Source organism: Colletotrichum tamarilloi (assembly GCF_030869305.1).
Source record: "Colletotrichum tamarilloi strain Tom-12 chromosome Unknown Scaffold_31.1, whole genome shotgun sequence".
Taxonomy (NCBI): domain Eukaryota; kingdom Fungi; phylum Ascomycota; class Sordariomycetes; order Glomerellales; family Glomerellaceae; genus Colletotrichum; species Colletotrichum tamarilloi.
The window spans coordinates 39986-53115 of record NW_026849414.1 but is presented as its reverse complement, the minus strand read 5'-3'; the positions used below and the strand labels follow the sequence as shown (position 1 = coordinate 53115).

Genomic DNA, 13130 nt, shown 5'->3' with positions numbered 1-13130 from the left:
TCGGCGGTCGTCCGCTAGACCGCCGTTGGGCCTGGGAGTTTGTCCGTGTTAGCGAGTGCGAAGAGCGGCATTCGTCATCTCGCACTAAAGCTGTCAGACCCTCCCAAACTGCTCCCCCAAAGCCGTCAATTGTCCCGGCTGATCGGTGACAAGGTTGTTCCTCCTCTTCGCTTGGCGTACTCTAGCTTCCGTTCCGTGTGGCTTTACTTGTATTCGTACCAAGTACGGAGTACTCTAGTATTGTTTCTCAGTAAGAGAACGAGTGAGTGTCTCTTGCAGGTACGAGTACCTATCCCCATGTAAAAGGACTCAAGATGCTCCGCTCATGATTCCCAGGCTAACCCGCTCTCGTATGTTAGTCTACGACCTAGGGCCCTTCATCGACCGCCATCGCCAAACACGCGTGCCCATCTCGCCTGTTGTCCCGATCTAATCATCTAGCGCCGCTGCGCATTCGCTTCTTTTTTCCACTCTAAATCCAGGTGATCCACGTAGCCGGGACTCGGGCCTGAAGCCTTCAATTCATCCTTCCCCACCAAACCACGATATTCAGACAAGGGTTCAAGTGATTCACTCCCTCACTCATTCACCTTTGGCCTCTGGTGTGTTCAACCTAGGCTTGTCAACGGCTGTATTGGAAGGAGTCAAAAGGCGCTAACGAACGATCTTTTTCCAGGCTTCTCTTTTCTTTGACGAGATATTAAACCAAGGGACCGGCCTCTTCTTTCCCTCCTTCAACCCTTCAACCTTGTTCGAATCACACAGTTCCACGACAGCTTCAACCTCATCGTCACTCTCGACCGTTACGCCTCATCTTCAAACTCACACTCTATTCTCACTCATATTCACACTTATCCCCCAATTCTTTCTCTCATCGCACTTGTATTCACGAACCGCCTTTGAATACACATCTCGTCGCTCGAATTATCCATGCCCGCAATGGACACCGCTACCGAGTACCAGACCGCTCAGCGGTTCCACGGCATATTCAAGCCGACCGAGTCTCCCCAGTGGACCAAGCCGTACAACCATCTTCCTGTGAGTTCTTCTTCATTATCACACCCGAGTGTTACGTCACACTAAAGCAAATACTAATGACTTTGTATTTTCAGCTGCTCATCAAGGATGGCTTCAACCTCTCTACCCTCTTAGCAATCGGCGCCTTGATGCAGTGCTTCCTCTTCTCCACCATTCCCGCCAAGTACGCCGTCATTCCGGCTTTGGCCATGGGTCTCAGCTCTATTGTCTCGACCATCCTCGATACTCGCTCCGAGAAGTCCAACCCCTTCATGAAGGGTGTCGTCCGCGGTCGCACCAGCGCTCAGTTCCCCGATCCCTCCACTGGCGCCATCCCCGCTGTCGCCGCCTCCCAGTCCCTCGTCGTCTTCCACCTCGGTGTCCGCTTCAACCATCCCATGGGCCTCCTCTGCCCTGGCGGTCGCGAGATCGGCCAATACTTCCGGGAGATGAACAAGGACCTCGCCCAACGCGCTTCCGAGTACGGCCTCTACCACGTCTCCAACTGGCTCGGCGCCGACGGCCCGCGCAACAACTCCCTGCTCAACATCTACTACTTCCGCGACGTCGAGGGCCTGAACAAGTTCGCTCACGACCCCATCCACCGCAAGGGCTGGGACTGGTACAACGGCATCAAGCAGCAGTACAACCACATTGGCATCTACCACGAGAGCTTTGTTACCAACGCCGGCCAGTACGAGACCATCTACGGCAACATGAAGCCTCTTCTTCTTGGTGCCGCCAGCGTCGAGTGTCAGAGCGAGGAGACCAAGGATAAGGTCTGGGTCAACACGCTCGTCGACGCCAACGTCGGTCCCCTTCGCGGTATGATGCGCCGCATGGGCAAGAGGGATGCTCCCCTCGCACACTATGCCTAGTCTTCTAGGTCTTGTGTCTTCTTCTTTGTCTTTCTCCCCCAAGGCGGGCACTGGAACTGATGTTCCGACGCCTGCTTGTCTGACTCAAGGGTAGCATTGGGCGGTGTTTGGCGTTAGGCTACGGCCTAGGTTACATGTGTTCATCATTGAGTTTTCAAAGGCTGGCAAGCCTCATCATCGGAGTGGTATTTTTGAAGACCACCGTGTCTTCTTGTGACCAGTTCACGGTCACATTTCCTTCCTGTACATACTTTCAATAAGCCACGCGGCACAGTCCCCGAATTAGAACAAGTTCAAAGCACAAGTCCCATCGCCAGACGCGCTCTCGTGCCTCGCAAACAATGCTCCTGCTTTCCCTGCCAAACAAGCGTTGATGATGGTTCCTTCCGCGACCAGCTTGAAGTAGCCTGCGCGATAGAACGATAGACTTCCTTTCCGACCGGCATCGTGCAATACCAAGCCTTCAATACACGGACTCGGGTCCGTTCCAGCAGCCTTGTAGGCGGGATGGGTTCCTATCGGAAGCAGGATGCTGCCTGCTGGCAGTTGATAGTTGTGTTTGCCATTCCCATCCCAGGTCCACTCGTCTGGGCAAACAATGAAGGTGCGAATTCTAGGATCGAGGGGTCTCATTCCGATGCCCTTGACGTGGCCGTCGCTCAACACTGCTTCTCCTTCCCAGGATATGGCACTCTTCAGAAGGCAACCTTCGAGCTGTAGACGAGCACTCTTGAGCTGTCCCGTCGTCACCCCGTCATACCCCTCCACGTAGTGCTTAATACTCTTGACAAGAGCTTCTCCTTCAAACACTTTCCGCCCAGCATATCTCCCAGTCAACGTCGCCTTCTTGACCGCCCCGCCGTCAATCGAAGCCCAGCTCCACGTAGGAGCGCGCCACGTCGTCTGACGCGAGTATGTCGCCCTCTCACCCGGCGCCGAACACACCCACAGCAAATCCTCAACCAGCCGGCTCTCCCATAGTCCTGCGACATAGCAATCGTCTACCGCCTCCTCCATAGCTTTCGCCAGCGCTTGTACTGCAATAAGCTTGTCCTCGCCTTTGGTCAAGTGCTGCGCCGTGTACGTCGTCACGACTTCTTCCCAAGGAAGGTACGCCTCTTCGAGGATGAACGGATCCTTCTTCTCCTTTGCCATGCCTTTCAGACGCCAAAGGACTTGAGAAAATGCGCGTGGATCACGGTTGGTGTAGGCCTTGCCAAAGGATCCTATACGATCATTCGAGTACGCAAACTGTCCTATTCGGTAGTCCATGCCGCATTGCCAAAATAGCTGGTGACGTGAAAAGTGAACAACTCGCGGGGAGAAGAGGCGCTCCTGTAGAACCCAGCCGCGCGTGTTTAGAGGAGCCTCCTCGACGCCACGCTGCCAGATTTTGCTATTCAGAAGGAAGTAATCTCCAAATTCCACAACATTTGATCTTTCCCCGTTGCCCGTTTCCTCGGGGGAAGTGCCATCAATGGGCCGAGTGAAGGATATTCGAAGATGCCTGGAGTGAATTGGGTGAGGTTTGAAATAAAGCCCATCATTTCCACCAGAAGCAGCCGTCGCGGCAATGTTGATGACGCCGTTGCGATAGACTTCAGCCATTGTGATGGACTCCTTTCGCCAGTCGTCAACTGAATCTTGGATGATGCCTACGTATGGCCGTTAGTCGCCTAGGTCCCGATCATCAATCAGACTTACAGAACGCCACTTACAAAGGGAATCGATCCAGAGATAACGCAGTCCAAGTTTCCTCAGGATGGAAATGGTATCTCGAAAGGTCTTGGGCAGCGTTTCAACTCGGATACCAGCCCGAAAAGATTTCATATTGGCTCGTCGCAACGTCAAGATCTGGGACCTGCCCCAGCAATGACTGAGAGTGGCATACTTCTCATGGGTAGGAACAGACGTCGACAGCCGCACTTCATCACTTCCTGCGCTCCCAAGGTCAAGCAGCCTCGTCGGAACAAACCCACTCGTATCCTTCCCGCAATAGTCTGCATGGTTTGAAATGCAATCTCCAAGCCAATTTCTCGCAGTGGTGAGAACTCTATCCTCCTGGGCTATGTCACCTTTCACCAGGCGCAAAGACTCGGCGTGCTCATCGCCTGATCGCTGTTACTGACTCACTCGAAGCTTCAACGTCTCTACTCAAATGGTGTCTAACCTTGGTTCCTCAACAGGTAAAAGCTAGCTCCGGTTCGACAGACCCTATCAAGGATATGAACAGTCAGTGGCTTTTATATCGACTTGCGTATCTCGAGAGCAGGCTTCCTACATGGACGGCGAGAACTCAAGGGTGCCACTTGGCATGCTTGTAGGCGCGTGAGCCTGCACATACAATCGCGCCGTATCGGGTTGGCTGTCAGGTATCAGACGCTCTGCCACCAGTTCCTCATGTATGGAGGTACACAGGTGGCAGCCAGCAGCGACGGCATCTTCGAATGAGGCCCACGTCGCGTGGTGGATGAGGACGCGGCTTGATGATGGCCCGCGAGCCTGTTCGGGATGTCGCTCGGCCTCTTTACTCCGTCCATCTGCCAGGTCGTTGCAGCTTTTGCACAGCATCTCGGATGACTGGCATGTCGCGAATGCGACTTGGTATGGCACAGCATTGGAGGGGTGAAGGGGTAGAGCTTTGAGAAGGATTGGCGGGGCATGTTGGACAGGCACGACAGGGCATATTCAACTAGGGCGCATTTGGCTAGACCCGGCGTGATCTCTGCCCGACGTGGTATTCGAGGAGACAGACGCGTTGTTGCTGATGTGATGTCACGGCCATGATCACCAGAAGCTCAACAACAATGGTGACTGCTTGAAACCACTAGTATTTTGAATCAAATTTATATGGGTCAACGAGTAAATCCCGCAGATTATGGTCAATATTGCTACGCGATAGGAGTCAGATCAGTATACGTAGTAAAATACCAACTAGAAGACACTCATAGAATTTCCCAGCTTCATATCGTCAAGAACAATGATCAAATGTTGTGCTGCGTGCAATGCCACCCAAACAGAGCGTTCCAACAAAGACACCAAGAAGAATAGACAAGAAATATCCCAGGTTCATCGACATTACCGCCAGCATTCTGCAAACATTATTAAGGCTGTCCCATTTGATGCAGGGATTGGCTAGCACTTACAAGAGATACCCTAGAAGGGCAATGATAACCTCATAAGCACCATGCGCAACTCTGAGAAGAATCGATCTTGTTGTAGGAGGAGATGACCTTTCTTTCCACGCGGTCTCCTCCACGACTCTCGAGTGGCTCTTCTCATACTCCCCTGCCCACACTGTCGCTTCTAGCATGGGTTTGAAGGCAATCAGAGTACGTAGTATGATGGTAAAGACAATGAGAGCGAGGCAAGTACTGGCGTACTGTCCTGGCGTCCGCGGTGTCCATGATTCGGAAAACAGCGCAGTGGCCATCTTGGTGTGGAAGACGACTGGCATGGGCTCGGTGCCATGAGAATGGGACATAGTGCTGGGCATGTCCATCGTGAGATCTCGGTGGAAGAAATCGACTTCGTTTTTTCTGGGTGGGTGAGTTGTGTCTACTGTCTACTTTCAAGTCAAAGCGAAGACGGCGTTCTTTCGAGGATTATAGATGTTGAAATGAGCAAATTACAACCTCGTGCGAGTCTTTGGCTATCGGAGATGGAAGCAAGGATGCAAGTCAAGAGTAGCATTTTGTCATCTCCGATGCGATCATGAAAGGGAACGAACCTCTGCCAGCCACAGCCTCTATGGTCGCAACGGGATGGATCAAATGCCTAAATCAGCGCACGGTAATTCGATATTAAAGCATCAACTCGCGCAAGTGATTAATAAGAAAGAGAGAGAGAGAGAGAGAGAGAGAGGCAGTCAGGCTGCCGCAATGCTCGCTAATGTGAGGGGAGGGGGATGAGGCCGTTTGAGAAGGTTTCCAGAAGAAATTTCTTGGCTCCCTCGTTTAGTCCTGGCGTATTAGTGCACCATTGAGTACCTTGAGATCACTTTGGCTGCCAGTGAGCAACTTTTGTACGATTAAGTATTCATCTCATTTATTTAAATATGCTATCCTCAACACAACAGCCTCCTGCTTATGGGAGTTTACAACAATCCCTTCCGACACAAAAAGATGAACCTCTCGCCATCAAGCAAGCTCAGTCAAGGGCAAAGCAACGCTCGGAACTCGCTGCATCGTTACCCCACCAATTCGGCATGGTGACGATCTTTCCAGCACCGAAGAAGAGGAAAGTAAGCAGCATGTTGAAGTTGAATCCTGCGTCGAAAGCAGCAGCCAGGATATAGTTCCATCTGGCCCACATGTCGTACCGGTAGCGATACGCCCAGAACATGACCACGAAGCCACCAATCAAGCTGCTCACGTATCCGGTGCTGATGTTACCATAGAAGCTAGCCATGGCCGAGAAGAAGATGGTCGAGTTCCACAATTGGAACTTGGCGCGGGGGAAGGCGCGGTGAAGAGCGTAGATGAGAAGGGGAGTGAAGGCGCCGACGAGGAAGCCGTACGGGAGGACCTTGTAGATGTGCTGCTGGAAGAGCCTTCGGGGACCGATGAGGACGTATTGCACACCCATGGTGAGGTTGGAGGTGAGAGACTGGGCAGTCCACTGATGCGCAGGGTCCTCCTTTGCTCCCGTAAGGTAATCGAACTTGGTGTCCAAGACCCAGCGAACAACAGCATAGTTGATGGGAACACCCAGGAACGAGCCAAAGACCTGGGAGAAGAATACAGCCTTGGGGCTCAGATGCATGTAGTGCCCAACTTTCATGTCCTGGAGGTTGAGCTGCGCGCGGTACCATGCATTTCCGGCAATGGCACCGTACGCCGAAGCACCAGTCGGGTTCTTGAATCCACTGACTGAGTTCACCATCAATCCGTAAAGTAGCTCGTTGACTGTACCAATAGCCAGCTGGAAGTTGCTAAGCGCATACAGCCAGCCAAGCGGAACGACGAGAATCGCGCCAGTTCCGATGGCAACGAAGTAGGTCCACACGGGGATGAACATATTTCCGGTAGCCGTGATGGTGATGAGAGCGATAGCCGAGGCAGCAAATAGTGCGGCAAACCAAGACAAGGGTACTTCCTGATAACTTCGCTGTAGGATGCTGAGCTGGTCGTTGTACTGCGTGCTGATTTGCGATCCGTTTCTCATGCGGTCCATCATCTTCGAGAGACTGCTCTTGATGGTCTTATAGCCGAAGAGAGCAGCCCAAGCAATAGCAGAAGTATAAGCAGCATAGTCACTAGAAGAAAAGGGGTCAGAATACGAGGGAACTTCCAGAGGCCGAGGGGGGGTTTCCTTACAAGAACATGGTCCACAGAACCTGGGTGCTGACGAACGGGGGACCGTACTCCGCGTAAGCCGTCTCGTTGAACGACACATCCGCAGTAAGCAGCTTCGTGATCGGGTACGACGTGCCGTTCTCGAGGAACAGTCTGTTTGACATCAAGTGCCCGTGCCACTCGCCGAGGTGGCCGTACTTGGCCGCCGGAATCAAGATCCAGCAGCTGCACGCGAAACCACAGAACATGACAACCTGCGTCCACCACGGAGTCAGGAAGAGAGATCCGTTGGTCGAGATGTTGGACCAGTCCAGCGAAAGGTTCAAGAAGCCCATTCCTCCGAACCCGGAACCGACAAAGTTGGCCACCGCGTTGTTGGGTGCCACCCAGCAGAGGAAGGCCAGCGATCCGAGCATAGGGAAGATGTACTCGGGCAGGAACTGCCACATGGTCATACCGAGGAGAGCCCAGAAGAAGACTCTCGTCTGCTTGCGGGACGAAGCCGTCGGGGCCTCGCGCTGCTTCTTTTGCGTCTCGAACAGGGCGGTCTGGCAAAGCGCCGTAAACCACGGGAACTGAGGATCGTAGATCAAGAACTGTCTAGCCAGTGCGGCAAACGAGTAGCCAGTCCACACAATGCCCCACATGAAGAAAATTGCCGCCGCAGGATGAATCTTGGAGTTGAAGTAAAGCTCGGCCATCGCAACGGGGGTGTATCCCAAGTTGTAGGTAGCGCCCGATGCCGCGGAAATGGTAATCAGGACATGCTCTTTGACGTTGAACGGCCCCGGGTTGAGGTTGAAGCTGAATTTGGTGAATGGGACCTTGACCTCCCACGCCGGCAAGATCTTGGCAAGCCATGCGCCGCAGTAACTCGAGGCAATCTGGACGAAGAAGATGGAGTAGGGCGCATACGTCGTGCGGAAATGGCTCATCATCGACAGGAACGCGCCGGGAATAACGAAAATGATGGTGAGGAGGAAGTATCGGAACGTAAGACAGGGCAAGTCCGGGTCGTCGTGCAGCGAAACGATGCGGCGCACGTAGGCCGGGATGTCCTTCAGTCTCGGGTCGTCTTCGTCAAAGGCCTCTTCTTCTCCGTTGGCCTTGGTCGTGAATACAAAGGGCGGCTTCTCCATGTCGCTCTCAGTGTAGGGAGCAGCGGGCTCGCCGGACCGCTTCTCGGGCGTGCCGTTGCTGGGAGAGTCGACGGAAATGGCGTCGCCATCGTGAAGACCGCCAGTCTTTGGCTCACCGGCGGCCTGTTGTTGTTGGTTTTGGGATGGAGACATGGTGGAGGTCGTTCAGGGCGGCTGATCGCCAAGATGCTTGGAAGAGAACGCCACACGGGAGCCAAGTTGGCCAAGCCTCTGGGGATCAGGGACCCTCTTCTTCCGAACGCAACGCTCCGACAGCTGGGCGTTGCAACTTATATCAAGAAGTCGTCCATGGTTCAACTGCTTCGCCCACTCGCCGTTACTGACTCTAGACAACTCCCGAATGTGGGAGGTCAGTCGACCGTTACAGTTAGTTGGCGGAGCCATTGCGATGGTGTCATCGGCGTTTTTCATCTTTATATTACCTGCGTCGCGCGATGGCACGAGCTTAAGCGGATATGCGGCTTCTGAAGGTGGCTTTCGATTCTAGGAATGTAACCCTACGGGGCCTTTCGAAATGCCCCGCAGGATCGCCGGCGCACTGCATCGTATTGCGGCAAAAGTGCCATCCCACTGCGACTCGGTTCAATCATCTCATAGGGGCGACTCGGGCGAGAGCGTGTTCACATATTGTGCCATAGTAAGCAGCAGAAGTTTCCGAGTTCTTCGTGGCAAACAAACACAATTGTGTTGCAGAAAAGTCTCTTCACCAATCCCGTACATAACAGCAATTGCGCCATCGCCAAAAGTCCCTACCTCGATCTTCACAACCACTAGGCTGATTAGCCGAGATGGATCCTGTGGAACACGGCCTTTGAACGGTGGGTAGGGTCGACAAGGAGTACGTAAAGCTTAAAAAATTCCTTCAATTGGGCAAAACGTTGCTCGGATCCGACATGTTACGTTGTGCTATTTGCCATTCTTCGATTTCAAATGCAAAATGTCAGAGACGGATGAACAAACACCGACTTCCAATCTCCTTACCATGACTCGTTCTATCGCAAAACATTCTGTATCGGTAATCAAGAACAGCCAGCTATCAGCTCAATTCCACGGCTGAAGCTTTCCTCCGTTCTGCAAAGTGTACGTCCGGCCTTGGAGCCAGGAGCTCTCTGCGGCTTTCTGATCATACGCAACCGTGTACCCCTGGTCCTTGAGGCGTCCAAGATCCCCACCAACGACTGACAGACCTCGGACGAACGAGTTCTTTGCTACGATCCAGGTGCTTGTATCGTCAATCTGCACTGTCAAGCCCCCACGATTATTGATGAGAGATGCATTGGCGGAGCCCTGCCACGTGCTGTTGGCCAGAAGATTGACAGTGACGGTACAACCACCCCGGGTGACGATATCTCCGGAAATGCCTTCCGAGCCCATCAGCGTCAGGGAAGAGTTGGAAGAGATTGGACTCCCGCTCCAAAGCTGCGGCTCGACCCTCTCAAGGTCCCGGGATGCTGTGTTCGTATCCGCCAGAAGCAGAATTCCTGAAGGATTGTATATCCTTGCATTCATTAGAATGATCTCGGCGGAAAATGTTGCCAGGTAAAAGGCCGGGCCCTCGCGGACCGTCAGATTGAGGGACGTCGCCTCCAACGTGCCGGCATCATGTTGAGCCGTGATGGACCAATCGAAGAACAGGAAACCACTGATTGTTCCCGAAGTGATGGTTGAACCGTTCAGATGTACATACTGAGGCCCCTCCATGATTATGGCAGGGGACGCGTCGGCCCAACCGGTCAGATTGGATGACATGGTTCGCCCTAGTGAGTAAATCAATGGCGACCCCGGGTTGGTAGTGTGGGCGACGCCCCCACGGCTGTTGATGTTGAGGCCCGCGAGGGTAGGTGATCGGTAGCCACCCGAGCAATGGCGGAGATTGGTGACATCCAAATTGGCACCCCGGATGGCAAAAAGACCAATGGCTCCCGGGCCGCTACTGTACAGTTGGGGTGCCTCCAGGGTGACCGTCGTCCCAGCTCCAGTTGCATACAGGTTGATTGCGCCATTGTGGGTTTCGATGCGACCAGAGAACCGTAGTGTTGATCTTTCGCCCTTCTCAAAGTCAGTCATCTAGTAAGATCACGCAAGGCCCGAGGATACTATATATCTTACGACAAGAATGGCACTATTATAACCTGTTCCGAGGGACCGTGGCAAGTCTTCAGGTGCTCCAGTCTTTTGCACATCAGCCTGCAGTAAGTCTACAATGACTCCCGTCATGTAGAGCACGCTGGTCTGCTCCAGACTAGTCACATAAGACTTGCCAGTCTCTGAAGTCTGGGGCTGGTCGAAGATTCTCTGAGCAACAACTATACTCGCATTGTTACTTAACGACATTACGGGCTCCTACACCGCTCGTGGAATATATTCTGCGGAAAGAATGCATTGGGTATCACTTACTAGGCTTTTCTTCCGTCGTTGCTGGAACATAGTTTGGCCGGATCATGTTGTCGTCAAACCATTTCGAGGCAAGGACCCCAGGATCTAGACACGGATCTTGATCCTCGGGGATCGGACTCTGTGCTCTGCATGTTAGAGTTAACACGCCAATAGTGAAGGTTAGGGAAGCTCGGAAGCCCATGATGGATTCTCCCACTGTGGTGAATTGTGGTCAAGTCAGAAAAGTCAACATTCATCTCGGGGTGATTCTGGTATGAAATGGACCGAAATATCGCCCAGAGAGGATCTGAATGATCCTGACATCGTCTAGAACTCCTGTCAAATTTCAATCTAAGACAAAGATGGTCAAGTCCAACGAGAGACAGGCATGGATTCTGGAACTATCAACCGAGCAGATGAGAGCCCTGGAGGTGGAGCCAACCTGTGATACACTTCAAGCTGAGGTGACTGTACTGTCCACAATGAGACACTTGGTAATTACACTACCTCCAAATTTGGTTCATAAGTAACAATGTCTGGTAGATTTTCCTCGTCAGTCAATGATAGTTCTTCTCACTCGTTGTAGCGGGTCTGTTGACCAAAATCAGGACATAACAGTGTACACAAGCGTACTGTCCATGCCGACATACTTTAGACGAGGACATGTCAACGATTTTGAGGAGGATGTACATACCAAGCGGCCTTATCTCCCAGTCCGCGACACAAGCCTGTCTCTAACCCTCTCACCATGCTGAGTGATTCCAGAACAGAACGAACCATTCTGAGACATGGGAATCGAGTGGTATGAAATCAACGAAAAACTTCGACAGCCAACTCCAGCCGAACAATTTGAGACATCCAGCAAGCTACCCTTCGCCTGAGTTACCTGTCATCCATTCTTGTCTCGCAAATGTATGGGTCTGGATGTCATTCCAAGACCTCCGCATCAACCCCTTCACTCCCATCACGCGGACCCATGTACATAATGTCGTGAAAGATTTGCATCCAGTTGCCTTCCTCTCTACGCCACCAGTACTGCACCTTGACCAAAAGGTCTTCTTTCCTGTCTATTTCATTACCTAGCGATTCATCCCAAAGATCAACCCTCAATCCCACCCACCCCTCTCTTCTGGCCTTCTGTTCGACTTCCGACGCTGAAGAGAAGCCGGCAGGAGCAGTCTGCTCGTCGGCGCCGAACTCAAACTCCTCTTTTTCGAGTGGTCGTATCGTATAATATCCCTTCTTCGCTAGCTTTCCACTTGACCCCGATGCCCCGTTTTCGTCTTTGGGTGCATACTCGTGCAGGTAGCGCACGATTGTCTCACGATTGTGCGCAGCAAACGAGGGGTTTGGGCGACATATTTGGTAGCAAGATGGAGAAAAAAAGATCCCCTTCGCATCGATATCCGCGGTATGTCTATACGAAGCGTAGATCGCCTTCAAATGATTGACAAGGTCCGCGGTACTCATTTGTGAAGCCATAAGAGCCTGTTGATAAAATATCGTCGATGTTAGAATGGACTTTTCTTCAGGCAACCTAATGTTGATGATGATGGGAGCTTGGGACAGACCAGGCTCTTTAAGTTTATCCCCGTCAATCCACATCGCATCCCCGCCGCCAGTCTTTGACCAGCTGAAGTCAGCATTTAGCGCCATGCAGAATGAGTCAACCACACGGATTTGGAATGTGTTCTGTCGGATTTTGCTGCTAATTGCTGAGGGGTTGAGAATAATAGCGTCATAATGACCGTGTCTAGATACAGTTCAATTCGTCCTTTTCATTTGCTTCAACCCTTCCTGCCAGCAAAATAACATTCTTAGCCGACGAGTGCGATTTCTTGAGCTTCCTCAATCCCGAAGGGCCCATGATCTTGACTCAATGTTTGCGTTGATCGCTAATTCGAAGACCCGATTTCGGTCCAGCTGACTCTTCCACGAGACATGGGAACCTTTGATCGGGGCTGTCTAGAACACCTCTCGTACCTGCAGCTGAATCAAAGACAGCAAGCGACGAGTCACCCGCTCCAAACATCTTGGTGCCCTCATCTCAGCCGATACCATGGAACAGACTGTTCATCAGCCAATCGTTGCCGAGGATCTTACACGTTTTGATCAGCGCAGTTTGCCGTGACGAGGAAGTTGTCACACGGCGTTGGTTCTACTTAAATCGATGAGACACACTAAACAATACTCTTTGTAGAGTCGGGCGGCCTCAAAGGAGTCAAAACTTAGAAAAGTTCAGTCGATATCACCGGGATACAAGGGCATCTCTAGACTGGACCTTGTTGTTCATAGACTTTACTGATTTCTCTCTCACGGAGTATTGCTACAATCTCAAGAGAATAAGGCAGCTAGCCAAAATAATAAGCCGAAAGCTGACCAGTCAGCCTGTATTGTACGAA

The 13130-nt window shown here is 52.3% G+C and overlaps 5 protein-coding genes across 5 annotated transcripts; 1 reads left to right on the top strand and 4 right to left on the bottom strand.

The window, feature by feature from the left end:
• Positions 1-939: 939 nt before the first annotated feature.
• On the top strand, positions 940-1895 carry CTAM01_08637 (uncharacterized protein; the record flags this gene model as incomplete). The annotated part of the gene is made up of 2 exons (XM_060524657.1): positions 940-1038; positions 1113-1895. 2 exons carry the CDS (start codon positions 940-942, stop codon positions 1893-1895), a joined length of 882 nt encoding a protein of 293 aa, XP_060380604.1.
• Positions 1896-2177: 282 nt separating this feature from the next.
• CTAM01_08636 (heterokaryon incompatibility protein) lies at positions 2178-5397 on the bottom strand (the record flags this gene model as incomplete). Its single annotated transcript, XM_060524656.1, has 4 exons — positions 2178-3550; positions 4029-4045; positions 4240-4452; positions 5042-5397. The coding sequence occupies 4 exons, from the start codon at positions 5395-5397 to the stop codon at positions 2178-2180; spliced, it is 1959 nt and encodes a 652-aa protein (XP_060380603.1).
• Positions 5398-6044: 647 nt separating this feature from the next.
• On the bottom strand, positions 6045-8484 carry CTAM01_08635 (uncharacterized protein; the record flags this gene model as incomplete). The annotated part of the gene is made up of 2 exons (XM_060524655.1): positions 6045-7152; positions 7214-8484. 2 exons carry the CDS (start codon positions 8482-8484, stop codon positions 6045-6047), a joined length of 2379 nt encoding a protein of 792 aa, XP_060380602.1.
• Positions 8485-9393: 909 nt separating this feature from the next.
• On the bottom strand, positions 9394-10930 carry CTAM01_08634 (uncharacterized protein; the record flags this gene model as incomplete). Its single annotated transcript, XM_060524654.1, has 3 exons — positions 9394-10401; positions 10462-10658; positions 10750-10930. The coding sequence occupies 3 exons, from the start codon at positions 10928-10930 to the stop codon at positions 9394-9396; spliced, it is 1386 nt and encodes a 461-aa protein (XP_060380601.1).
• Positions 10931-11975: 1045 nt separating this feature from the next.
• CTAM01_08633 (uncharacterized protein) lies at positions 11976-12333 on the bottom strand (the record flags this gene model as incomplete). The annotated part of the gene is made up of 2 exons (XM_060524653.1): positions 11976-12145; positions 12195-12333. The coding sequence occupies 2 exons, from the start codon at positions 12331-12333 to the stop codon at positions 11976-11978; spliced, it is 309 nt and encodes a 102-aa protein (XP_060380600.1).
• Between the last annotated feature and the right edge of the window lie 797 nt (positions 12334-13130).